General features: G+C 40.5%; 10 protein-coding genes across 10 annotated transcripts; 7 read left to right on the forward strand and 3 right to left on the reverse strand.

Moving 5' to 3' along the window:
- Positions 1-4,747: 4,747 nt before the first annotated feature.
- CHT2_2 (Chitinase 2) lies at positions 4,748-5,563 on the forward strand (the record flags this gene model as incomplete). Its single annotated transcript, XM_064822549.1, has 1 exon — positions 4,748-5,563. One exon carries the CDS (start codon positions 4,748-4,750, stop codon positions 5,561-5,563), a length of 816 nt encoding a protein of 271 aa, XP_064679149.1.
- Positions 5,564-6,154: 591 nt separating this feature from the next.
- Positions 6,155-7,817, forward strand: ATC70_003185 (uncharacterized protein; the record flags this gene model as incomplete). The annotated part of the gene is made up of 3 exons (XM_064822550.1): positions 6,155-6,162; positions 6,227-6,508; positions 6,572-7,817. The coding sequence occupies 3 exons, from the start codon at positions 6,155-6,157 to the stop codon at positions 7,815-7,817; spliced, it is 1,536 nt and encodes a 511-aa protein (XP_064679150.1).
- A 499-nt stretch (positions 7,818-8,316) lies between these two features.
- On the forward strand, positions 8,317-9,237 carry ATC70_003186 (uncharacterized protein; the record flags this gene model as incomplete). Its single annotated transcript, XM_064822551.1, has 1 exon — positions 8,317-9,237. One exon carries the CDS (start codon positions 8,317-8,319, stop codon positions 9,235-9,237), a length of 921 nt encoding a protein of 306 aa, XP_064679151.1.
- Positions 9,238-14,309: 5,072 nt separating this feature from the next.
- ATC70_003187 (uncharacterized protein) lies at positions 14,310-15,016 on the forward strand (the record flags this gene model as incomplete). Its single annotated transcript, XM_064822552.1, has 4 exons — positions 14,310-14,321; positions 14,375-14,591; positions 14,651-14,703; positions 14,759-15,016. The coding sequence occupies 4 exons, from the start codon at positions 14,310-14,312 to the stop codon at positions 15,014-15,016; spliced, it is 540 nt and encodes a 179-aa protein (XP_064679152.1).
- A 214-nt stretch (positions 15,017-15,230) lies between these two features.
- On the forward strand, positions 15,231-15,556 carry ATC70_003188 (uncharacterized protein; the record flags this gene model as incomplete). Its single annotated transcript, XM_064822553.1, has 2 exons — positions 15,231-15,377; positions 15,431-15,556. 2 exons carry the CDS (start codon positions 15,231-15,233, stop codon positions 15,554-15,556), a joined length of 273 nt encoding a protein of 90 aa, XP_064679153.1.
- A 306-nt stretch (positions 15,557-15,862) lies between these two features.
- INO4_2 (Transcription factor) lies at positions 15,863-17,443 on the forward strand (the record flags this gene model as incomplete). Its single annotated transcript, XM_064822554.1, has 2 exons — positions 15,863-16,690; positions 16,745-17,443. 2 exons carry the CDS (start codon positions 15,863-15,865, stop codon positions 17,441-17,443), a joined length of 1,527 nt encoding a protein of 508 aa, XP_064679154.1.
- A 94-nt stretch (positions 17,444-17,537) lies between these two features.
- Positions 17,538-19,069, reverse strand: CRM1_2 (Karyopherin transporter; the record flags this gene model as incomplete). The annotated part of the gene is made up of 2 exons (XM_064822555.1): positions 17,538-18,852; positions 18,915-19,069. The coding sequence occupies 2 exons, from the start codon at positions 19,067-19,069 to the stop codon at positions 17,538-17,540; spliced, it is 1,470 nt and encodes a 489-aa protein (XP_064679155.1).
- A 555-nt stretch (positions 19,070-19,624) lies between these two features.
- On the reverse strand, positions 19,625-21,478 carry ATC70_003191 (uncharacterized protein; the record flags this gene model as incomplete). The annotated part of the gene is made up of 6 exons (XM_064822556.1): positions 19,625-19,810; positions 19,866-20,080; positions 20,140-20,388; positions 20,442-20,947; positions 21,006-21,219; positions 21,277-21,478. 6 exons carry the CDS (start codon positions 21,476-21,478, stop codon positions 19,625-19,627), a joined length of 1,572 nt encoding a protein of 523 aa, XP_064679156.1.
- Positions 21,479-21,616: 138 nt separating this feature from the next.
- Positions 21,617-23,457, reverse strand: ATC70_003192 (uncharacterized protein; the record flags this gene model as incomplete). Its single annotated transcript, XM_064822557.1, has 6 exons — positions 21,617-21,763; positions 21,827-22,349; positions 22,410-22,657; positions 22,723-23,017; positions 23,077-23,139; positions 23,204-23,457. 6 exons carry the CDS (start codon positions 23,455-23,457, stop codon positions 21,617-21,619), a joined length of 1,530 nt encoding a protein of 509 aa, XP_064679157.1.
- Positions 23,458-25,384: 1,927 nt separating this feature from the next.
- ATC70_003193 (uncharacterized protein) lies at positions 25,385-26,749 on the forward strand (the record flags this gene model as incomplete). Its single annotated transcript, XM_064822558.1, has 4 exons — positions 25,385-25,615; positions 25,672-25,941; positions 26,056-26,327; positions 26,395-26,749. The coding sequence occupies 4 exons, from the start codon at positions 25,385-25,387 to the stop codon at positions 26,747-26,749; spliced, it is 1,128 nt and encodes a 375-aa protein (XP_064679158.1).
- Between the last annotated feature and the right edge of the window lie 455 nt (positions 26,750-27,204).

Raw genomic sequence — 27,204 nt, forward strand, 5'->3', positions numbered from 1 at the left:
AGAACATAATGACTAATAGTGTTGTTTCATATGACGCCACAGAGGCAACACAACCAACAAAAGAAAGAGAAAAACGCAACAAAACAAACATCATGATAAAATGCATTATCATGAGAAAGGAAGCAACAATACAAGCATCCAGAGAAGCTTTATATCATTGCGACCAGAAGAAAGAAAATACTTACCACCACCATAGATAGACCAGAGAATACGCAACCACCGGATATAGATCAAAGAGCGAGCATGCACCAAAGATAGTAGACCAGGAAAGACCATATTAACAGCGGCAGCAGCAGCAGAAACACCAGCAGAGACCAAACAAAGACCAAAGAAGTTACTACTGATCAACACCACAGATAGACCAGAAGAATATAGGCAACCACCAGAGATAGACCAGAGAACAAGCATACAACAAATACAGTAGACCAGGAAAAACCAAATTATCAGCAACACCAGCAACACCAGCAACACCAGCAACACCAGCAACACCAGCAACACCAGCAACACCAGCAATAGCAGCAGCAACAACACCAGTAGTAACACCAGTAGCAACAACACCAACACCATAGAAAAGCCGAAGAACGAGCATCACCAGAGACCAGACAACGACTAAAGAAGCAACCGCCAGAGACAGAGACCAAAGAAGCAGACAGCAGAGATAGCAGAGAAGTAATAGCAGCAGCACCGACATCAAACAGGCAAAATAATTATTGAAACCTAATAAACAAATTCGATTAGTGCTGATTCTACGTCTTCCAGTGCTCGTTCATCGAATAGTACTTACTATATCCCACTTCAAAGTAGCAGTATCAAGTACCGTTAGCAATACAAGGCAGTGTTATCAGAAGTTGGAGTGTTATTATCATTCGAACGGTTTCCAAAACCAACATGGTTTGATACTAAACGCGTTTTGCGAAAGGAAAAAAAATGAGGATACGGAAAAATGAGAGGGCGCCATACCCGACGTCACGGCCAGTAGATTTGGCCTCAGTTTTCTGACACAGCAGCTGTATCTACGGCACTCAAATTTGGATTTGTGCAGTTGTCATTTTTGTGTTCAAATTTGACTTGATCTGACATCCTTTAAACGTTTTTGCTAAATTTGACCATGAAAATTGTCATTGTTATACTTTACTTTCTAATGTATTTATAAAGAATTAATGAAGGCGCATCGGTTGATGCTGGTTTCATTCAGCTTTCAGATTAAAAATAATGAGCAATCTACAAAAATATGAAAACAGGTTTTCTGTGAATATGTCAAGATTTAGCATATACGCGTCTCATAGAAAGAGTTTCCAGCGTTGCATTCCATCTTTACAATCAATTTGATCTGATATGTGTCATAAGAAAAGTCTTCATTTTTGAGGTGAAAAACGCGATCGTCTGATTTTCAAGAATTTTCCCTTACTAGTACACATGAAAAATATGAGGATTTTCATAGATTTGCAGTGACCAAAAAAAAATTGATATAAAGCACCAGTAAGTAAAGCGCAGTTAAGAAGACTCGTTTGGCGCTATTCCGAGCGTTCATAACGCTCTGTAACATGAGTTATTCGTGCTTCAGAATGCCCAAGTTTGGACAGAATCTGGCCTAAAAATAAGGCGTAGAATGTCGTGCTGCCAAAGAAGTAAGTAAATTATTACAGTTCTATTTAATGTCGCTGATGTTCTGCATTGTACGAAACTCAATCCTTAAGTTATTGACGCTTTTTATTCTAATTCTAAGGCTTACATCTTTCTTTTTTGCGCGAGTACAGTAATTTTATAACTTGAGTGTTAATGATATTATGCAAATTTGAATTTAACACCTTGTTCAGATTGAACGAGATGCTTATCAGGTTAGCAGGGCACTTTTGATGGTTGTCCACAACAGAAGAGAGGCCACATCTAGCCGTAAAGCTAGACTTAACGTCTATCCAGGGTGTTAAACACCCATATTTAAGGTGAATAATTGACTGAAAACGAACAGGTCGAGTCAGTGTCAGCACAATTGGGGAAGCAAACAACAAAACTTTGTATCAAAGTCGAGCGAATAGAGATTTGTGATACCTACAAATTCTTTGATACAAGATTCGACACCAGGAGACTGTAGTGAAATCGTGTTTAAATGGTTTCAGTGACCTACACTACCGAAAAGATCAGCTCCAGCTAAATTGTCTAAAATCAATCGCTGCTCAAAGCTAACTGTTCCTACAGTGGCGCATGTAAAACCCTTTTTGTGTGCCAGCATGTGTCATACAACGCTCTGAATCGAATGTATCTCATAGACTTGATCATCCTATCGAAGCTTCTATGCTGCTATTAAGGAAAAACGTGTTTTTGCCACCATAAACTCAAATAATTTTGGGGAGCAAAATTGTATTAACAATAAAGAAGCCTGATGGAGTTGCTAGTTCCACAAGTAGTAGTGTCAAAACACTTTTTTTTTATATCGGTTACGTTATGCTTTCCTCGCTTGATTATTCGGCAACGGGTTCAGCGACTGAGGATCCAATTATACGTTTAGCAGCCTCCTAAATTGGTGATGAATCCGTAATAATAAAATCGATGGAGTAATCAATTGTCAACTGTATCTAAAACGAAAGCAAAGAGCTTCTTTATTACAGGGCATTTAACTAGCTGCTCATTAAATAGGAAAGATTTCTGGTCGATGACTACTACGTTGTCAAGAAGAGTGCTTTCCAACACCTTATATTTGAATCTTGTGGTTGTAATTAAGAGTGAGGAGCATGGCAGGTTTTCTGCTCAATGTGGACCATAATAGGCTGAAAGTTGCACTAGTTGAAGCCGATCTTCTTTTTGGCCAATTTGCATGTTACTTAAGGTGGTTCTTCTATGTATTTGGACGTTGAAAATATAATGCCAGCCATGTAATTGGCAACAGGATAACACAACGTATAAATCTGTGCTTTTTCTTCAACAAACATCTATTATACTACTTGTAAGTGGCAGCAATAGTGGCTCAGTTAAAGACGAAACTACTACTACCATTGAATCCTCGCTTGTATACAGCATCATCGACAATTCGTAATGCTTGCGTGTTGTGGCTCATACCTGCGCTTAATTCTTACAGTAGTAACCATGGCGATTATTTTAACTTGTCGATGGTATACTCTTTGTGGGTGCTGTAAATTAATGTGATGAGGAGATGCGTCAGTTTCGTCGTTGGTGGTCTGTTTTTCTTTATTGCCAACGCCACGACCTTTTAGTTGGAATTACGTCTCGCCCAAATAACAGTGTATGTGATTTTTATCCAGCTGCTCTATGTGATTAGCAATTTTTTGCTGCTTTATTGAGTTTAGTTTTGCATTTCTCAACTGGTTCTAGTCATGTCAGATACTCAAATGGCTTGAAAGTTAATTGACAAAATAGCGTACAATGCTGAATAAGGATCTATAATGATTTTTATTGTCACACCAGCACATAAAAAGCTTGAAAAACGATACTATATACATAGTGGCCTATTATCATTTAGAGTTTTTTTCAGCATTTTTTTTTTTTGATAATAACAGACAAAGGTGATATTTTCATATCGCATTGATGACTGAATGTTTCTCAAGCCTCGAGTTTCTAAAGTTGATCTAACATTAATAGAATCACAATTGATACATTTAGCTTTACCTGGAGGAGATCATCAAAGATACTTGGTTCACTGTTTTGTTTACAGAGATATAATTACAAAGATTTTCCGTTTTTGAATTCGTATCGGTTTAATCTTAGCGAGAACCATATGTCTTGAATGCATTAAAAAGAAGTAGGGTGTCATCACGTAACCCTCAAGCTGCATCTCAATTAATTTACCTGCGACTGTATGCTCAAGAAGCGGCCACAACGGTACTGAAGTGGCGTTCCTAAATTCCTGCGACGCATGTGTGATAAAAGGTTGTATAAGAGTATGTATACTTCTCTTACAGAACTTCTTTAGAGTTGAAATGAGAATATCAGGTGCATACATAGTATCATACACAAGTTTCAACTGCTTAGTTGAATACTTGATTATGCGAAACAAATCTAATTTAACAACAAATCAACTACTTTGTTACAAGCAGGGTACATTTCGTACTTTCACTTGGTGCTGATTGCACTTCCAGACGTTGGTACGCTGCACATGTGCTCATATTGCGATATTCTTTCTAATGAGATCGGATACGCTATTCCAGCTTGGAATTTCTGCTGCCGCTACATTACATATTTGACATTCAACCACTTACAATTGATTTGTAGCATCAGGTAGTCGAGTGCAATACACATATATTTGTTGATTGATATTGTCAGCATGCGGCATACGCGCATATTGCATAAATAAAGAGGTGTAATATGGTTGTACGTTTTTTCATGGAACTCATACTTGATCCGGGAATGGTGAATCTCCTGGGTAGATTATGCATCTATTCTATTAAACTACCTCCTTGTTACACACAGACGATAATCCTTTTGCATGCAAGATGTGTACACAATAATGACTGTGCGAACCGTAGTAGTATTTTTTTTTACAGATGTAAACAATAACAATCGATTTGGAAATTTGAATGCGCCACCTGATGTTATCATTTAATATTTTTACTCTTTCGTTTTTTAATCAAATCCTTTTTTTCTTCTTGATATATATATATATAAAGTATATGATTTATTGAATAGCCAAAACGACTAAATCACTGAGATTTAATGTGAATGCACAATGAGGTAAAATACAACGATTCGCTTTCATGGTATCAACCTAATATTGATCAGTAAATTAAACAGAAACATGGATAATCATAACGGTCAATTTCGAGGACAGCCTTATGGAAATGTGATTCTGATACATCAAACAGCAACAACGGCATCATCATCATCTTTAAACGGGACACTCCCTGTATCGAATCAACGGCGACAGGAGACAGCAACAGGCTCGGCTCTTGAGCAAAAAACCCATCATCCTCAGGAAGCAGAAGCAGAAATCTTGAAAGATCTGAAACAACCGAGCAAGCAAATATCATTGGCCTCAACGATTTATACGTATTTCGGTAACCTAATACATGGAAAGAGTAAGAATAGTCGATTTCGCGCTGGTTCGGTGAACGATACAGCTAAAAATCCTCAGCAAAAGCAAACAGCATGGTGGAAGAGGGGATTCAAGTCATTGTCGCCACCAACAATAGCGAAAAGAAGCAAAGGCCAAGGGAAGAAGAGAAACCAAAAGTTCCTGTGGTGTTTTCGACCGGTGGGTGCTGCTGCTGCTACACACGGAAAGAAGCAAAATCCTTTGTTTTGGACAACATTTGAAAAGAAGAATCAATTGGAGCTCTCGGAACAATTTGAAAGACTCAGAGCTGCAAGTAGAATCCACGATTGCTTCGAACTTCAAGATAAGAAAATCAATGGTGGTAAGGTGGTTGTCAATGTGATGCTGAAGGAAGGTATCGCCTTTGTTCTGGATCCAGAGTGGTCTGAGCCAATGACATTTGAAATCACTCAGCTACCAAAGCTGACATTGTATCAACGGTTGCGAGCAAGACACGATTACAAGCGATGGTATAAAAGACAGCAACAGCATATGTATCACCAGAGTAGATCGGCATAGGCTCTATATAATTAATGGTCTAATATCTATACATTAAAGGTTTGGGAGACACAAAAAAAAAAGTGGTATGATCAGGGTAAAATGTAAATCATCTAGCCGTGGAGCTTAAACTGAGTACACTTTGCACATTTTTTCGGATGAGATTGCAGACGTAAAGGTTGCTGTGGACCTCGACATGGCACCCAAAAACAGGTGGCATTTGAAGCAGAGTATTATATAACCTTAAAAAAGGTTTGATGTCCTTGTATTTTACCAAGAAAATCGGATAATATGCCAACTTGTGAAGAGTAATATGGATGTGTGCTTGAATAGACGGTGTAGCTCTGCTACTGTGCTCATTGTTCTCTTTGATTATGAAACTTGCTCAATTGTTGAATGATAAGAACAATAAACGGAAGAGACGATAACGTAGAACAAAAGATCGGTGTTACTCATGCGAGACACTTTTGCTTTGAAGAAGCGACATTTTTTGATATTTAAATGCTTTGAAATCAAACGTGAACGAGATCTTGTGTTGTTTCTCTTTACCATAAACTATTTGTTCTCATTTTTTGTCTCTATTTATTTCGCTTGCACTAAAGATAACGCACTATGAACAGGTAATTCATCATCAAATGGCGTCTTTGGCCAAGCACAGAACTAACCAACATGTCAAAATCACAGCACATTGACAGAAGTTGCCTCGGAGCAACTCAAGAAGGGCGGTTTCTCCGCCACCATTTTGGAAAAGACTGGCCTTTCACCTATGGCATTGGCTATCACTATCATTCTAGGCTTGTTGGTATGGGAACAGGTGGATTACTTGAGAAAGAAGAAGCACTTGCCAGGTCCAGCATTCAAGGTCCCTCTTATCGGTTCCATGATGGACTCCATGGCTCCTACATTTGATAAGTACAATGCCAAATGGAAGAGTGGTGATTTGTCCTGCGTTAGTGTGTTCAACAGGTAAGTAATTTTATCGAACCATAATTATTTTAACACACCGAATAATAAATGTTGCTTGGATAGATTCATTGTCATCGCATCTAATTGTGAGTTCAGCCGTAAGATCCTCAACTCTCCTGCCTATGTTGAGCCTGCGGTTGTGGATTCTATGAGATACATTCTTGCTGATGATAATTGGGTCTTTATGGATGGCAAGGAACACAACAACTACCGCAGAGGTCTCAATGTGCTCTTCCAAAGAAGAGCTCTCGGCAGCTACCTCCCTATCATGGACAAATGTTACCAAAAGTTTTTTGATGAATGGCTCTCTCACAATGGAAAGACTAGACAGTATCAATGGGATTTCAGAGAGCTGAACATGCAATCTTCTCTTCGCGTCTTTATGGGCTGGTTCATGCCTGAGGAGGCTGCCAAAAAGTGTTCTGACGAGTACTTTAACATCACTGCTGCTCTTGAGCTTGTCAACTTCCCTATCCCACTTCCTGGTACCAAGGTTTACAAGGCCATCAAGTCTCGTGAATACATCTATGATCGATTTATCGAGTCTATTGTAGACGCTCGTGTTCGCATTGATAGTGGCGGGGAACCCACATGTCTCTTGGACAACTGGTTGATCGCTATGAAGCAGAACGAGAAGGAGTGTGCTATGAAGGGCAAGCCTGCCCCCCATAAGTTTACCAACCGTGAAATTGCCTTGACCATCTTGACCTTTTTGTTTGCTTCTCAAGATGCTACATCATCTGGTCTTACATGGACTTTCCAACTGCTGGCTGATCATCCTGATGTGATGAAGAAGGTATATGAAGAGCAAGATAGACTTCGTGCTGATAACCCAGATCAACCTCTCACTCTTGAATTGATGGAAAAGTCGGTCTATTTACGTCAAGTTGTCAAGGAGTCACTTCGTCTTAAGCCCCCAGTCTTGATGGTGCCTTACCAAACTCACAAAGATTTCCCTATTTCTCCTGACTATACTGTTCCTGCCAAGTCTATGGTCATTCCTACTACCTATCCTGCTCTCCACGATCCTGTTGCTTATCCTAACCCTGACTCTTTTGATCCTGATCGCTGGGGACCTGATGGCTGTGCCGAAGATTTTCCCAAGAACTTTATGGTGTTCGGTAATGGACCTCATCACTGTCTCGGTAAAGAATATGCCATTCTTCACTTGATGTCTACTGTTGCCCAAGCTACCCAAAGACTTGAATTCAAGCATTACCGCACCGACAAATCCGACTCCATTTGGTTATTCGCTACAACCTATCCCGAAGATTTCTGCCCTATGAGTTTCCACCCAAGAAGCAAGTAGATCAAAGCTTAAACTTACCTCCACATGGAATTCATATAGAACTAATCAGCCAGCTCATCATTAGAAATGATGGTGTTGTGAATACTTATATTACCTCATCCCAATTTAATAAATTATGCATTATTGTAAATAAAATGTTTCCATCTTCCTCTACTCCTATCATTCGATACAAAGGCTTTGGCAGGTACTGTTCAAATGCCCATCCATCTTCCTACTATGATCCATCCTCTACTCAAACTCTTCCATTTGCTCATTGTAACATCGGCATTCCAAAAGCTGAATCCACTATCCATTGAGGTTTCTCAACTTTTTGTAATCAAAAAGAGTTGCTAAAGGGACCTTTCTCATTTGCTACAATCTAATTGCATTCTCTTTCTACGTCACTTTGTAACTGGAGCTTTTCAAATTGAGAATCGAAAAAGGGATGAAGTTTGTTCCTTTTTTATTTTCCTGATTTTTTTTTTCTTTTCTTCTTCTGTCAAATTCTACACTTCTCGCCATGCCTCGTCCACTGAGTGATTCATGGCAATACTTTGAGCTATTATCGCCAGACAATGGAAGAAGCAAGAAGGCAAGATGTTCGTTCTGCGGACATGAACAAGCTGCTGGCATTACACGATTGCACCAACATTTGCTGTATCGCTGCTCAAGGATTTCATCAGAGATCCGTAATCAATTGCGACAAAAGCAGGACGATAGAGGACATGATACACCAGTGCCTCACAGAAACGATTTGCTGCACTCTCAGCCATCATCTACTGTAAACTATCAATTCGATCCCACATTGCAAAATATCCTCAATTCTTCACCGACATCTGCTCTGAATACACACTCAAATTACTTTGATGCTGCTCTCTCTCCCACAACGTCAACCGCCTTCTCGACTGCCAATCCGCTGTCATTTGCACCAAACACTGACAGTATAAATCAACAGCAGCAACAACAGTATCATCACACGCAACAACAACCTTCACAGCAGCAACGGCAACCAGATAGATCCCAGGCAATGCTGGATTGGCATCTGGCTCGTGCCTTGTTTTCGGCCAACATTCCCTTTGACAAAATAGAGAACCCTCACATCATCGAGTTTTTTAAACGCTTACAACCAAACTACGTTCTTCCCAAAGCAAGACGTCTACAGCAGTTCCTGCTCAAGGAGCAACATTGGGATCTCATTCAAGGTAGCGAATCCAATGCAGCACAACAAATGCCATCGCCGCCGACGCCTACTTCATCACTCCATGCTACATCACAACAACATGTGTTACAGCAACGTCAAAACAATGTGGGACGCTTGGGATTACCTCCTGACGGCAATACTGTGTCCATCAACAACAACAACATTAGCAATAACACTGCCCTCGGAAGTCGGCTACTGGCGTCGATTCATCCTCCAGCTGAACTTGAAGGGAGCTTATGAATTAAGTAGAGTAAACCCATACCTGAACAAGACCCCTCCCCTCCCCCAACCGAAGGTAGAGAAGGATGAGAAACACTCCAATCTGTAAAGCAAAACCAATTGTTACCCTGTAATTTCTTTTGTTTCCTATATCTTGCTATATGTAGTATATATATTTTTCTCAATTTAGACGCATCATCATTTATTTGCATTATAAAAACCATCATTACTGCTTCATCTTTTCTCATTTTCTGCCATTGCTGGATACAGATGTATAGCGGCATCAAATCATCTATTGTGTTAAACAAAAATGTTGCATTTGATTGGGGCTAATTTGGATTTTCGACTGAGCGTACGTTTAATGCAAGTTTTATACCCGAATATGAAGGATTGGCGGAGTACGCAGGTTCTTGGGTCCAGTAACATATGATCTGCAATGCTGCTTTGGCTAATGTCATTAACACTAGTCCATGGTACTGTTGCCTCATACCAATAAAATGGCTTTTTATGCCCGAGGGCTAATTTAATGTATGCTTCTGCAACACTAGAGATCAAGTGCTGATCAAACAATTAGAGAAAGCAGTAAAGATGTATCATTCGGGATGCTGAACCTGAAAATTAACCTTTTTCCGCGATATAATTGTCCTGAAACGGCATTTTGATTCAAGGTCAAATTCATCTGTGGGTCTCCTTCTGCTTACATAACATACAGTAGGACATTATCTCGCTTTTTTGAGGAGATACGCAAAGGCTTTTCAAAAGCTGAATGCTGACCTATACTACATCAGTGAATTGTGCAGTTATCAGATATAAAGCACCTCGGTTTCTCGTGATTGTTCTATGTTGCGTAACGAAGAAGGATCGAGCATTCGGTATAGCGCAGTAAAATACATGATGAGAGCCATTTGTTCTTTTGGTTACCGGCTTCAATTGCTAATTGACGTACGTTTTTCTGATCTAGCAGCTCTTCTTGATATGTTGCACAAATACATTCATGAGACTCTTATAAATGGATGGATTGCTCCATCTAGTTACTTTATCAAACGAGATTTCAATAGATAGGAATACCTTATCCTCCCACAAGGATATATTCTAGAATGTCTAGATGTGAATTCAATAACCATTTAACGATGATTACCAAAGAATATACCCCTGGATTTAAGCTTTAAACCAAGATAAACGTTTGATGTTCCAGCCTTGCATTTTCATCTGTTCATTCAAGGCCATCAAATGGCATGCGTTCCTATTTAATAAAAACCACCAAAATATCGTGTGATGGAGGTATACACAGAGCCAAAGGGAAAACGCTACTCGTTGAAACCCATGCAATATTATTATATGCCAGCATGGTATTCAAGCCGTATTTGTGGATCAAGTGTATAATCTCCACATCTTGAAAATTGGCCGTGTTTGTCGCAGTCTGGTCCACTCATATATGGCGTAAAATTAATTGCTAGAATATTTCGTGATTTATGTCAAACATGCACTGCTTCAAATCTGCTAATAATGGACCAGTTATCCAGATCCAGATGTGGTTTTTCGGACTTTCCACAAAAGTGTAACATCAGTAATAAAGCTAATCTCATCGTCTTGCGAGAAGCATCAAGGGGTGAATTGGATTTTTAGTGCTGTATACGGCAATAAACAACGGGTATATCTCATTTAATATATTCAAGCTTTGGCCATAGCGTAGATGATGTTTGATTTCTAATAGGCTTCAGGAGGCTCTTCTCTAAAACCTGATTTCTGAAAATCAGTAGTAAAAACTGTTAATATGGTGCATGTTTACTCAAATTAAACACGGACTCTCATTAATTGATGTGAGACTAAGCGTTGATATGTTTTATTCAGCTTCTGCTTCAAAAGCTCAGGTTGCATATTCAACAATTTCCTTTAAAAATGCTGAAAGTTTGAACAGTCTAAAGAGAGCAACAAACAAAATTGAGTAACAATAATGAAACAGTGATTGAAACAACATGTAATGGATCAGGTTCTATTTTGAAAGTCGATATTTTATCAAGCGAGAATGTATCATTTATAAAGCATATCTACAAAGGGCATTCAGTGTTCAGGCTTGATACGGACCACCTACTGATTCCATTACGTATGACGCTTGAGTGCAGTATTAGGTATATTGGGTCGTATAAGACAGAATGCTATATATTTACACTTGTCTCTTTCTATGATAACGCACATGCTTCAGTTCTAGCTCGTCATTGCTTTATATTGTTTATATTGTTTATATGAAGATATCTTGATCACATACCAAAATAATTTTTCAGCCAGCGGCAATTTTCTTTTTCAAACGAATCAAAGAAACTCGTACTGCCTACATTCCATGTTGAAGTGCTTCAAATCATGATTAAAAAGTTGCGGTTATATATAATTTAGTGGTCAGCCAAGCTAACTAGCGTAGTCAGATATAAAAATGCCCAACAAAAACCAAAGAAAATATTCAGGCTAAGCGGTAGTTCTTTCAAACCCGTGATTCCCATTTAATCAGCATCTCAATCATCATTGCCATTATCAGAAAGGCATTTTGGTCAGCCAGCAAGGCCACCCACCTCCACCACCACCTCCACCACCATCAGAAATTATTCAATCTCAGTTTATCCTGTCTGCTCAAGATTGGCCAGATTTTGCTCTTCTTCGACTTGATCCAGCTATTTTGCGAGATTCGACTATATAAACTGTAATGATTATCCAACGCTTCCTAATACACTCTTGGAGTACTTTTCAAGGCGCTTCCAGTGGTAATAATTGTACCAAGTGTTTTGAATGAAATTATTGAGCAATTTGCTAAAGCATAAAATGAGGTTTTTAGCGAAAATATCCACATTTTATATATAAAAGTCTTTCAAACAAAGTTTCAGGGATTGCTTTGGATCGATACAAACATGTTGGTCCAATACATACTATAGTAAAAGTCTTCATTTTTGGAGTCAAAAACGCGATTTTTGATTTTCAATGAAAAGAATGAGGGGTACCTCATGCTTTTTGGTCGATTTTTGACCATGTTTTTTTTGGTCCCAAAAAGTTGAGCAAAGGTGCCAGGAAGTTACTACTATTCAAGTACAATTGTTTGGCGCCATTCAGGTGGCTCATAAAGGTCTACAAGTCAAGATATGAAAGCTTGAAAACTGCTAAGCTTGGCTGTGTTTTATACATTTGCATGCCAATAGACGCGTTTTGTTATGACACAAAGGCGTAAAGACATTGTATGCATAATCCAGACTCAGGGCATGCTGTTACATCCAAATATTTAGCTGGAAATATTAGGTTGAGCGGCACTGTTGTGTCGCAGTATCATAGCACAATGATACAGCTTATTAGTGAGGCGATGATGGCTGTAAGGCATGCAGAACATTTTAGACGCAATCGGTAGTTTACAACTTCTAGTCCTTTTATAATATACTAAAAAACTATGAAAAAAACGTCGTCGTAGACAATCAGATATCAAAACTCCCTATCCCAAGAATATAACACATTTAATTAAAGTGATTTATTGTCACCCATTTGACTGTGGATTGAGTGGTTTGTGGTTTTAAGGCAGTATTTGATAACACTGGCCTTAAGAAAGTAATATCGTAGCGAAGCAACTGTGCAAAACTATAGTATTCAAGCAGTAAATTTGTTTTCTCATTGTCATTCTTAATAAGCTTACCAACAACATAACGCATCAAAATTTGCATGGATTAGCTTTGCCAAAATCAAAATGTCCCCTATTCGAATCAAACAGTGCGCAGGCTGCAGAACTACCCTTTCAGAAAATTTCAGCTAACAAAGATGTGATTTATGCCGCATAAATAAAAACCATAAAACAAAAACATAACCAAATTTAGCAGTTTTCAAGCTTTCATATCTTGACTTATAGACCTTTATGAGCCACATGAATGGCGCCAAACAATTGTGCTTGAATAGTAGTAACTTCCTGACACCTTTGCTCAACTTTTTGGGACCAAAAAAACATGGTCAAAAATCGACCAAAAACCATGAGGTACCCCTCATTCTTTTCATCGAAAATCAAATAATCGCGTTTTTGACTCCAAAAATGAAGACTTTTACTATAGTATGTATTGGACCAACATGTTTGTATCGATCCAAAGCAATCCCTGAAACTTTGTTTGAAAGACTTTTATATATAAAATGTGGATATTTTCGCTAAAAACCTCATTTTATGCTTTAGCAAATTGCTCAATAATTTCATTCAAAACACTTGGTACAATTATTACCACTGGAAGCGCCTTGAAAAGTACTCCAAGAGTGTATTAGGAAGCGTTGGATAATCATTACAGTTTATATAGTCGAATCTCGCAAAATAGCTGGATCAAGTCGAAGAAGAGCAAAATCTGGCCAATCTTGAGCAGACAGAATAAACTGAGATTGAATAATTTCTGATGGTGGTGGAGGTGGCGGTGGAGGTGGGTGGCCTTGCTGGCTGACCAAAATGACTAGTAAAAGTTATTTTACTTAAAAATTAGCTTAAATATAGGTGGTCCGTCTCATCAGTTCAATGGTTCAAGATCATTATGAAGCCCACATTGTAAATCAAGTTTGCATTGCCACTCGCTTCACCAGAAATACTGATGCTTCGTGGAAGCCATGTAAATATTCCGTAGCAAATGTATTGCAGACTTGAATGCCTGACGTTTTATTTTGAAGACGATGCTCCCTTCTGCCATTTCGTTGCTAGGTAGGTCATCCTGACGATATGATTAAAGCAGCTGTATATTTAGTAAAATGGCTCTATGCCACATTGTTTGAAATGCCTTGCCTAATGATCATGTAATCTGTGTCCAAAGACCAGATCTAATGTTGATAGAAATTGCTGAAATTCAACTAGCCCATTGAGAAATGTCAAATCATGGATTTGTGTCAAATGTTACACGAGATACTTTTGATGTGCAGTGAGCTACCCCGCACAAAAGCGACACAACACCATAGCCAACCCCAGGGATAAAGGTTTTTGCAAATTAGAGTGACTCGATTGGTGTAAACAGTAAAAGTTTTGATTCACCCCCTCCCATCAACAAAAGCTTAATCATTCAAACCCCAACCTACCCCTCTCTCTCTTATTCAATTCATCATCAAAAATGCCTCGCCAAGTAAGTTGTCAAAATGCATCCATTGAAATTTGTATTCACCTTTGATTTTACAGACTAGACGTTCCGCCCCTGCTCAACAAACTCGCCATGCTTCCACCATGCCTGCACGTCAAGCACCTCCACCATCTGCTCCTAGACCTGCTGCCCCTCCTGCTCAACAACACGCTCCTGCTCCCGCCCCTCAACAGCATGCTATGGCTCCTGCCCCCGCTGCTGCTCCTCCAGCTCTTGCTCAAGCCGCTCCTCAGCAACCTGGCATGTTTGCTCAAAGTAAGTGTTTTTCATTAAAATGTCTTGTAATGAGAGCTGTATTGACATTTCCCTTTCAGTGGCCACTACTGCTGCTGGTGTTGCAGTCGGTTCAGCTGTTGGACATACTCTTGTACGTATAGATTTAGAAATATTTAAGACTTGATATACTAACATGCTGCTTGCAGGCTAACGGCGTCTCTTCTCTCTTCAGTGGATCTTCCTCTGAACAACCCGCTGCTGCTCCTGAACAGCCTCAATATCAAGCAGCTCCTCAATATCAGCCTCAACAATTCCAGGCAGCTCCTCAACCCTCTGGCAATGCTTGTGAAGCTGATGCCAAGGCTTTCACCAACTGTCTTGAGGCTAGCAACAACGATTTTGCTTCTTGTCAATGGTACCTTGAGGCCCTCAAGTCTTGTCAACAAATGGCATCCAACTACTAATTCATTATTTATACATATCACCTGCTTTGGTTTTGATTCTTTGTAGAACAAGAACAAAATAAACATTTTCTATAGAAATACAATCTGATGCTTCTTTTTGCTATGAGTCAAATGTTGCGTTTTTTTTTTTCGAGTCAAACTGAAACCAAAAGTTTTCGTTATAAAGGGGCAGATAGCCTGGTCTTGTTTTTTTTTTTTTTCTTAAGAACACAACATGCTCAAGAACATCGTCTCCAGAAACTTTGTTTACCAATCAAGCAAGGTGCGTCAATTGTACACAAACTTGCCTAAATCCAATGAAGGTGGAAAGGTATTCAATAACCGCGAAAGGGCTGCCGAAGGTGTATGGGCGCGTCAAATGGTGAGGTATTTCCCATGTTGGTAAGACTGAATGACTAATATTACGTGCACAAGAACGAACAGGAACTGGAAAAGCTTCACGACCGATTGATGGAGCAGCAAAAGACGCTGCAAGACACCCAAAACAAGCTATCTGAACTAAGAGATAGTCTCACCAACAACCCAAAGGGCAGCAAATGAGATAAACACAAGCACATGATATTTATGCCAATTTCAAATGAAAAACGTCGATCTAGCGATGACTCAAAACTGCCTAAAGCAATCGGTGAAAATATAATAAAAATCTTTAACAGCTCATTTTCATCTTTCCCTCTCTTTCTTTTCGCTTTCTTTCATCACTACTTCCATACCACACACTCTCTCACACTCTCTCACTCTCTCTCTCTCACACACACACTTTTGATGATGGCACTGAAAAGACTATTTTCTCATCAGATCCATCTACATGGCAAACGTTCTTTTAGCTGCAGTCTACCGAGACAGATTATGAATAAATCCCCTATCTCAACTACCGCATCACCCAAAATAGAGGTTCCTCGAGCAGCCAGATTAGACGCCATGCAGTCTACCAATTCAGCATCTCATTTCTACCAAAACAAAGTGCTAGAGGAATACACTGTGCAACCTGTAAATGCCAGCACATTACGTCAATTCATCTTTTTCGGTAGGCAAATGAACACGGATCGTTTGCTCAAATCTGCAAACTGGGTTCGCAATGAACTACTAGTGCGCTTGGCTCATCGTATCCGTGATTTTCAGCAGCTGCCCTTCTTTGTCGGCACAAACCCTCACATTGAATATGTCTACAAGCTGTATTGGGGCGCATTTGAATCGATACGTGCTTGTCCTCCCATCGAAAAGCACCAAGACAATACCCATTTCTGCGAATTACTACAAACACTACTGGAGGATGGATTGCTGGTTTTGCCTCGACTGGCTCAAGGACTCAGCGAAAGTGCAGCTTACTACCCGCCCGAGCAAAAGGATTTGGATTTGTTCTTGAATCGTATGCTTAGATCACGGATATCGAGACGTGTGTTGGCTGAGCAGCATCTGGCCTTGACCGAAGCATGTGAACATCAATGGGATCAACACACAGGATTTGGTGATGGCTATGTGGGAATCATATTTGTGCATTGCTCTGCCAGCGAAATTCTGGAGCGATCAAAACAGCTAGTTTTCCAGCATGTGCATCGATATCATTCCAACGTGCAGAAAGAGAATCAAGAGCTACCTGTGCCTCACATCAGTGTCAAGATTCAGCACAATGGATTCACATCGAGCAATAGGAAGAACGAGATATTATTTGCCTATGTAAGTAAAGGGGAGGGAATCGAGCAGCCAGTGTTGATACGATCATGGACATAGGTACCCGAGCAACTGGAACACATTTTATACGAATTACTAGACAATGCTGTGCGATTTACAATGCGCAACCATCCAGCTGGCGACTATCCACCTATTCAAGTGACAGTCAGTGCAAACGATTCGGATGTGTATTTCAGAGTGTCTGATCAAGGTGGGGGCATGACCAAGGATAGATATGACCGCCTGTGGTCTTACCAATCGCGAGCACAGACGGGCGATTTCAACGATTTCAAGCAGATACAAAAGATACCAGCTACCATTGATGGACGAGCAAATCAGGCATCCGAAATGGGACACCGCCACTTGGGCATTGGGTTGACGATGAGCAGGATCTATGCAGAGTATTGGGGTGGGGAGCTGCAAGTGATTACGATGGATGGGTTTGGTACAGATGCCTATGTCCGTATACCACGACTAGGCACCAATACAGAGAATTTGGGTATTGAGAGACAAGCCCATCCTGTCTTCCACAGCACTGTTAAATCAGGATCCACTGTAACAGGCGCGACACACAAGAAGAAAAAGACGCCCAAGAGCAGCAAGAAGAAGGATGAACTTCGTCTGCAGTCTTACCCTAATGCACCGCCCTCAGCAACACTGCGATTACTCTCCCCCGAACAGCAATTGCTCGATACTACCTTGACAACGGAATCTTTCAGTGGAAATGGATGGAGTGAGAGCCATATGATTCAATCTTGAAATGTGTATATTTTTTTATTTATTGGAGCAAATTGTACATAGACTATATTGCAATAAAATGATTACATTTTACGTCACGCAAACGATGCTGATATTAGTGCTTTTCAGATGATTCCCAGTTTTGATCAAAGCCAAGTCCCGAGAAATCCCAATGGCCATCCCTGTCGACTGCCATTTGAGCTACTTGAAGCCAGACTGCGTTCAGACGACTGTCCTCATGAGGTCCATACATGACTTGAGCAACGGCGCAGGATCGGACTGTCTTGATGACATGAGGCTCTTGACAATGAAGAGCCTTGTCAAACACATTGAGCCAGTTGTTGTTGCTGGATGCTACATTGCTGGGCGACTTGTACGCCAACAAAGCCTCGACATTGAAGTTGGGTCTGCCTCTTGTGATGTAATAAAAGATGGTGATGGCGAGATGAGCGTGCAATAAGCTGACAGATTCGGACGGCGTGATTCTTGAAATGTACTGATGCAAGAACTCGGACGAGGTGAGAGCATGCATCAAGAAGAAATCCAACTTTAATACGCCAGGATGATCATCACGCAGGCCAGTAGAACCCACAGCCAATGAGATGCATGTGTAGAGCTCCTTGAATTTAACCTGAATATCCTTTGAATTGTCGTTGACGGTCCATTGATTTACGTAATGGTTGATTCTGTCCAAAGCCTCCTTGTTTTTGAGCAAGGTCTGCATCTTGTTCTGGTCTTTGAAATCAACGACATTGTCAAACACGGGATCCTTTCTGATTTTGTTCAAGATATGGAACAAGGAATTCTCTTTCAAGAAAACCGGGATATCATCATCATCACTGCTCTTGTTTGCATTGACATCACGATTCGCCTGCGCTGAGGAGGTTGTTTCATCAGATATACCAAAACGCGTAGAGATTTGATTAGTGAGTTGATCGACAAATGTGTTGACATAGCCTCGAGCGGCAGATGTTGCATTTTCAGCGTAGGATTGCGCCTGTGCTGGTACCATCGAAGATGTGTTCAACGGAGGCTGATCGGGTACAATCTTGACAAAGTGGGGTTCAGTACAGCTTGCCATGGCCAAGCCTTCAGCTACAATGCCTGGAATGCCAAACTCAAGACCATAACCAATGTGAATCAAAGGGTGGTAAGCGCCACCTACAGTGCGAGCCAGCATATCGCCACTCCAGACCCAACGACGCACAGTATCAATGGAGCCGTTTTTTTCCACTTCATACTGGAAAAAAGTGAGGAAACTGGCGTAGGCGTCAGCTTGGCCGAGGTATTTGGTGTAATTCTCGCGAGTAATGGTGCCCACAGAAGGAGGCAATGGACGCTGATCTTTGGCATGATCATCAAAGATCTCTTGGAGCTTCTGCTTGCTTGCGCCCAAGGAATAAGCAGCCAGCAGATGATGAATCAAATGGCTATACTTCATCCATCAGTGTCATATCTACAACTGATAGCATTGCCAGTTTATCAAACTTACTTGTGAAACTTTTTCTCGTTGAAAAAGATGTGGAACTCCCTATTGTTCTTTTGTAGCAATTGTTCAGATAACAGGGCCGCGTCAGGAGTAATGCCTGGTACAATAATGGAGTAGGTCTCAGGCTTGTTAGGGGTGTTTGGCTTGAAGGAAGTCATTGTAAGAGGTTGATGGAGAGAAGAAAAAAAAAGTGCTGCATAATTGCCTGCCTGCTTTTTATACTAATTTCTAGAATTATGCCATCATCTGGATTTCAGGGTAGCGTCATAAACTTTAGTTGTGGAGAGATCCATTGGCTGGACAGTGAACCCAGATTCATGCTTATGTTGTACCACTCTCACCTCATGCATTACTATAGCAAAACAATGAGTAAGCACATCTTAATTGGACGACAGATTTCAATTGAATCGATGCCATCCTGTGAGCAAAGCAAACTTTTAATTTGCGGCCATCATTCTACTGTTAGTATTCATTGAACAGACTGACCACTATAATTCGGCATTAATTACTATCATTTTCCGGTTAGGATTAGTCATCCATAGTTGCTAAGAACTAGTTTCGTGTAACTTCTTTTGCCAATGCTCAATGTTATAAGAGGACAGGCATGACCAATGGAGAGTATTTGTTACATTGAATTTGCTCCTCGGCAATGAGTAAATTTTCGATTTGTTATTATCCGTTATGCCGTTTATTTATTGACACAATAACAGCAATCATACAATCGTCCTATCACTGCGTTCAACGAATCGAAGCTTGAACGGGCCTGGCACCACAGTTGCACCTACACTTCTTCCATCATCTAAATTTGGATACTCGTCTTGACCATTCGACGCGATAGCAGGCTCAATAGTACATCTGGACATGACTTTTGTTACAATATTGAAGATTTGGGCTTCTGCCTATAAGATATGGTCAGCGTGTCAGTTACTAGCTTCGCACGCAAGCAGCACTTACCAAGGAAATGCCAGGACAGATGCGTTTTTTCCACCCAAATGCATAGTGTGCTTCAGATCCCTCATAGGCTCCAGCGTGCAATGTACGTGAATCATATTGAAATCGCTCTGGGAGAAACTTTTCAGGATCTTGAACCACATAGTTGTCGTGGCTGATTGCATGGATATTGCCTACAATCGTGCTTCCTTTGGGAATCAGATAGTTCCTGCATACAACTAGCAAGCGCAATGCCATTAGATGTATTCCATATAGCTACATTCTAGAGTTGGCTTACCATCTTTACTCGCTTTGCGGGGAATACCAAAGTAAACAGGCGGACGGAAACGAAGACACTCTTTTAGCAAAGTATTGTAGTATGGTAGTTCAGGGAGATCATCAAATGTAGGGAAGCGGTAATGCTTTATGATGAAACTGTCAATTTCTCGAGCGAGGTTTTGTTGTACATCAGGGTGATGACATAGGATAGCCAATGTCCAAGCAGTGGCACTAGACAGAGCATCCATACCAGCGACAAGCAGTTCACCTACATACATTGTGTCAATAACCTCACTGTACATAAGATATAACGCAGCTTACCCGTAATTGCAGCAATATTGTGCTCGTCGATAACATACTCTTCCTTCAACAGATCGAGTCTTTTCACCACGTTATCCGTATCACTCTTGCGAGCCCTTTGAATCACTCTCTGTAATGGCGCATACAAGGCGTTCATTGGACTAGTTTCTCTGCTAAACAAACGATGCAAATGGGACATCCAAGACCAAGGTTTTCTGATGGTGGTATACTGCAAATAGACGCCATCTCTATTCATCAGGCACCTATATAAAGGATCGTGCAATGACTTTGCGCCTTGCTGTCCCAATGACGTTTTCAAGATAATGTTGATGGAATTAAATCGAATGAAAGAAAGAGGATCTACGCTTCCATGCTGTCGAGTCTTTTTGATGAGCAAATCCACCGTCTTTTGTGCCTCTTCTTGCAAAGTGGCATAAGATCTTCTGAATGAGCTAGGCGATAGAAATTGCAGCATAACAGACCGAATGTCTTTCCATTTAGCATCATCATGACCAAATGCAGTGCGTCTTTGTTATAAGAATCTAGGTTAATAAACTCTTAAACAAGCAATCGTAGCAGACTTACCCTTCCTCTCCGCCATAAATAGCATCCCCACACATGAAATGAAGACTGTTGGATGTCAAGCTGTCTTCCAGGGTAAATAGTTCATACGCCATGCCAGCATCAGCGACGTATATCCAGTCTTCATTGCCCATCTTAACTTTCAAAATAGGCCCCAATTCCTTGTGCCATTCAGCAATCTTGTGTGCTGGTATGTCGCCCAGCAACAGTTTATGACCTAACAAGCAGTAGGTCAGTGTTTGCCATATAAACCAAGTAGTATATTACTACTCACCAAAGAAAAGCACAGAGCCTGGGGGCGTTGGAATCACTCTGTATTTTTTGACATTGTGTGTTCCACTCCATCCGTTCCTGAGCACTGTTTTGATGCCGTACATGGCTGCCGCAATAGCGAGCACAGCGCCTGCGATTGGAATAAATGGACCTGGTGCTTCTATTTTCTTGTACTTCTCTAATAGATAAGGATAATTCAACATGATGTTAGGAATCAGAGAAAGAGATGCAATGACTCATACGCTCGTATTCAAGGATGTTAAGACAATGAGTGGATTCATTGTTGCCTGATTTGGCATGGAGAAAAGTATTCAGGCTTTCAGGCCACTTTATTGGGTATTTTAAACATCGTATGTATATATGTACAGTGTATCGTTGGATAGGGCTGCAAGAAACTCGTTCACGCCATTAGTCGTATGCTGGATATCAAACACGGGGCCGTCAGTAGCAAAAGCCTGTGTTTGGCTATCCTTGGTTCGTATTGTCACCTGCATTTAGGGTAGAGTTAGCTTCAAGCTACATAGACACGATGAATGCATACACAGCTGTACCTTGTCTTTTTCAGCATAACAAAGAAACACCTCGTCGTCTCTACTAAAGTGTGTGTTTCTGCAAAAGGAGGGCTCATCCTGAAGTACAGCGCAAGACCATGCTTCATCAAAGATTCTTTGTCCATTTTCATTAGTTATTTTATTGATATGGTGCTCCATCCTGCCGCCATTTCTCCTGGATGTGACAAATGTATCTTCGCTCATGCTGACAGAGTAGATGGTGTCTTGAGCGCCTTTGTTCTGCACTTGATGCTGCAGATACAATGACTGAGCAGTATACTGTTGTGATTCACCAAGATCCCAAGTGTAAGAAGCGTATTGATCTGTACATAGAATGGAGTTCCCTTTTGGTATGACAGATAAAAGGGGGTTGTTTCTCTCTGGATCTACCAGCTTGGACAAATAGCCTCTCGTATTCCTCACATCATAGACCATTAATGCGCCTGTTGCCAGTCCACAATACAATAGGTTGAGGTTTTTATCATCGAAAGCACATGCTCTTGAGGGAGCCTCCAGTGTGTACCTGATCCATTGCAAACCTTGTCAGCACCTTGTATCTCCACCCATTCCATGCTTTACTTACGATTGAACCACAAGGCTCTTGGTGACCGATGTCAGTTTTAGCGTTCTATCGTCGCCTGTGCTGAGCAACATGCCGTTGGGTGAGTGTTTGATGTCTCTGATTATATTTTGATGATTTGTGGGTATAAACTCGGTAACGGATGTGTCGTACATGTTGATTTTTCGGAATCCATATCGTCTTCTTGCTTGTTGAAAGGTAGACACCACTGCCATGTCTTCCAAAGGATTCAAATTCACGGCATGGTACACCTAAACACAACATCCAGCCTGTCAATCATCCAATCGCCCAGCAATCGCACAAGATAGATGTTTACCTCTCCTCTCATTGAAACCCTGCTTTTTAAAGCAAATCCCTGCTCTGTTTGACTCTCCACAATCTCCTGGGTTGTCGCTTGACTAGGTACGACCGGCAGCAGAGAATCGAAACTGTCCAGCACAGCCTTCTTTTCGACCATCTTCTTCTGTATGTCTGCATTTTGTGTAGCCAACTGTGCCAATCGTTGATCCAACTCTTTCAGCTCAGAGGTTAATTTATCAATATACGATTGATCCTCGGGAATAAGCTTGGATGGCCAAATCTTTCGTATTTCTCGTCTCTTTGACAGCTGGCTATTGAGAAAATTGTATATCAATACGAGCACTGAGGTGTTGGATCTCTTTGCTCTTACCCGCAGAGAGGACAATTGAATGCACTGTTTTTAAATTTATCCCGTTTATATTGGTTGATACAACTAACGTACAACAAGGTGGTCAATATTTATATCATCGGATACATTTCACTGTCATCCAACATACGATCTTCCAAAACAATGGCCACACTTCATCTGAGCAATGCTGTGAAATCCATTGTTGGCCCATTCCTTTTGGCAAATGCCACATACATTGCTGTCCTCTTCATCCTCTTGGCTGTCTGACTCTTCCGTCCTGCGTTTGCTGCTATTGTCGTCTGGTATGGACAGAGGCACTTGGAAATCAGAATTGTCAGAATCCGCATAATCCAAAAAATCTGGAGAGCCTTCCGACTCAACAGGATTTGAATGTGCTTCCATGACTCAAAGAAATGATTAATGAAATAAGGAAGAATAGCTTTACCGTACCATGAGTGCTAGTGTCTGTCATAGGGAACTGCAGTCCTCTGAGAGCAGTCTTGCGCAGTTGATACCGCAAAAATGTGAACCAGCACACATTTCAATCTGTTGTCATCATGTGAAAACCCTCCATAAGCAAACTGTAACCATGGATTTGAATTTTTTTCGATGTCCCATATCTGGACTGACGAAAACAATATTCAAACAGGCACGATGCGTAGTAGTAATACCTCTTAATACTCAACAGTATGCAAATCACAGCGAAATTTGGATGCACTTGAGGCGTGATTTCTAGTGCTAGAAGCCATTTTAGGCCACCAGGATAACATCAAACAGTTGCTCTGATCTGGCACTAACTTTTTGACGCCTTTGCTCAACTTTTTTAGGATCGCCAAAATTTCATCAAAATCCATGAGGGATACCTCATCAAAAACATCAAAAATCAAACGATCGCGTTTTTGACCTCGAAAACAAACACTTCTACTATGACATATATTAGATCAAAATGATTATCTCAACCCAAAGCAACCCGTAAAACTTTGTTTGTGCAACTTTGGTATGCAAAACCTCGACAATTTGGCCAGAAATTGGATTTCATATTTTCTGGCCTTTCTCATTATATTTGTTCAAAACACTTCTTGCAAATAGCACCATTAGATGTGTCTTGAAAAGTACTTCTAGAGAGCTTAAAGGAGTAAGGAATGATTATTCCTTTTTTATAGTCGAATCTATCAAAATAGTTCGATCAAGTCGAGATCAATCAGAATTTGGCCAATCTTGGGTTTCCAAAAAAAAAAAAAAAAAAAAAAAAACGTCGGAGATTGAACCAAGTTTGGCTGCCCAAATGCCTTTCTGACGAGACAACCGATGCAATAAGAAGGAAATAGTGAGCTGCGAAGGAGTATGGCTTAATCTCGCTACTTTTGTTAAGAATTTGGGTAAATTTGCGTCTGGTAGGCTTAATTTTCACAAAATATTCATTGCAATGTATACTCTTGCAGCGAAAATGATATCTCAATCGTCAAGCCTACTAGGTAGTTCTATACACCAGCTCATAGTACTGATTCTATTATTCTATTGATACGCAAGCAGCCCATCAAAAATTCACCTTACAGATGGTGGCTTTTGTTGGCTGCCATCTGAAGACGCTCGAAACCACATCTCAATGAAAAATGAAGCCATACATGCAGATGAAATTACACAAGCAAGTACCTGGTACAATAGCGATTCTTGATTGGGGCAGCAAACTGAGCGATCTTCTTGGCAATTCATCATCATTATTGAATAAAATGAAACCTCTCGAATGGTATAATTATAGCTTTTTAAAACGCTGGTAACCAAAAATATAGTAAATTGTTGAGAAACATTTTGGTGAGCACATGAAATTCAGTAACTTGCATGCCTATTTGTATAATGTGCGTACATGACAACTGCATGATAAAATATTGGTTGTCAATTGACTCTCGGATGGGATATTCGCTGATTGATTTGCCAAGTGATGTTTATCCCATTAAATTTAATTGAAGGTGGTACAATCAAATTGGGTAAAAGAAGATCGTCTTCTTTGTGTCATTGTAGATTTCCAACTGGTTGATCTGATGGTAAAAAATGGTCGTTTTCTTGTTGAGCTCAACAGATGGAAAAAAAAAAGGAGAATTATTAAAAAGAAAAAGGCGGGGAGTTTAAAGGGGAGGCAGAGATGGATGATCATCATCCATTCACTGCTATATACGCTATTGCAGTTTGGTTTGGAGACACCTTGGTTTTTGTTCATTACACACATTGGAAGCGACTCCGCTTGGAAAAAATATTTTTTGGGTTAACTTGACCCTCTCTCCCATCTTTTTCTCTTTCTTTTGTCTTCTTATCACATTATCCAAAATCAACCATGGGAGAAAGCAAGCCAGATTATACGGTGGTTATTGACCAGGAACCTGAGAATAATCAGAGCCAACAGAATACAGTGGTTGCCCCCTCTGGCTTCAAGTTATCTCCTGGAATGAGAGCTGTGCTTCCTATCGCTAGTTATTGTTTCGCCTCTATTCTCATGACTGTAACCAACAAATACGTCCTCAGTGGATATGACTTTAACATGAACTTTTTGCTCTTGACCATCCAAGTAAGTTGGAACATCCCATTCAGCTACATCCAGTGTATCTTATGTTTCATGGTTAGAATTTGGTCACTGTTCTGCTGTTGCAATCATTCAAGTTTCTCAATCTTATCAAGTTCCGTGATTTTGATAAAGATGAGGCTCGCAAATGGATGCCCATTGCTGCTTCACTCGTCGCTATGATCTATACAGGCTCAAAAGCACTCCAATTTCTTCGTATTCCCATTTATACTATCTTCAAAAACTTGACCATCATCCTTATCGCCTATGGTGAAGTACTTTGGTTTGGTGGCAGTGTTACTCATTTGATGTTGGTTTCATTTGGTTTGATGGTAAGTTGTTGTGTGCGCGTGTGCGTGTGGGTTGCCTATGTGTGTGTGTGTGTGTGTGTGTGTGTGTGTGTGTATTTGTGTCTAAGCGTATTTACACTCAATGTGTATATTTAGGTCCTCTCCTCTGTCATTGCTGGTTGGGCAGATATCAGTGATACTTTGTCCCAAATCGCTGAACTCGACACAACCTTGGCTGGTTACTTTTGGATGGCTACCAACTGTCTTGCCTCTGCTGCTTTTGTGCTCTACATGCGCAAGAGAATCAAGCTCACCAATTTCAAGGATTTCGACACCGTTTACTACAACAATCTCCTCTCCATTCCTCTCTTGATTATCCCTAGCTTCATCTTTGAAGATTGGAGTGCCGAAAGTCTAGCAAAGAATTTGTAAGTATCTGATGAAGATGGCGATTGGTTTTGAAGCAAAGAGAGTGAGTACTAATAGACGGTTTAGCCCTGCTGATGTGCGTCAAGCTATGCTGGTTGCCATGGTCTTTTCAGGCGCATCTGCTTTTGCCATGTCTTATGCTTCTGCTTGGTGTGTTCGTACAACCTCATCGACAACTTATTCTATGGTAGGCGCATTAAACAAATTACCCATTGCTGCATCAGGCATCATGTTCTTTGGCGATCCAGCTACATTTGGAAATGTTACAGCCATCATTGTTGGCTTTATTGCTGGTCTAGTGTATTCAGTCGCAAAGACATTAGCCAACAAAGCCACAAGCAACAACAACAAAGATATCATTCCCATGTCTTCTTCGAGTCAAAGCAATGCTGATGCGGTGAAGGATCATGGAAAACCATAAAACATTATATACAATATACATATATTTCACAATCAACCACACACACACACACACACACACACACACAACAAATACACGCCATCACAACACAACACAACACAACACGCAAACAACTATTATAATCCTCTTCTTGCGCTCTTTTCTTTACCTCTCTCATATCAAATAGAATTTTTTAAAGCATTTTTCCCTAATAAATAGTTTTAGTGTCAAGGATTTTCAGGATCAAATACTTTGTGCTACATGGTACAAATATACACGGCATCAAGCTGCGGTTGTGTGGAGCTTGATTGTGCTAACTGATGTCTAGCATGAGGTAACTGTAAAGGCTGTGAAGTTTCATTATTGGCAATGCTTTCAGCGAGGGTCGAACTGTAGATGATTTTGGTCAATCCAAGTCAATCTCGAAGAATGCATAACAATGGATAAGCTTATTGAACTGCTTGACGATGATGTAG

Source organism: Mucor velutinosus (genome assembly GCF_035048745.1).
Source record: "Mucor velutinosus strain NIH1002 chromosome Unknown tig00000165, whole genome shotgun sequence".
Lineage (NCBI taxonomy): Eukaryota > Fungi > Mucoromycota > Mucoromycetes > Mucorales > Mucoraceae > Mucor > Mucor velutinosus.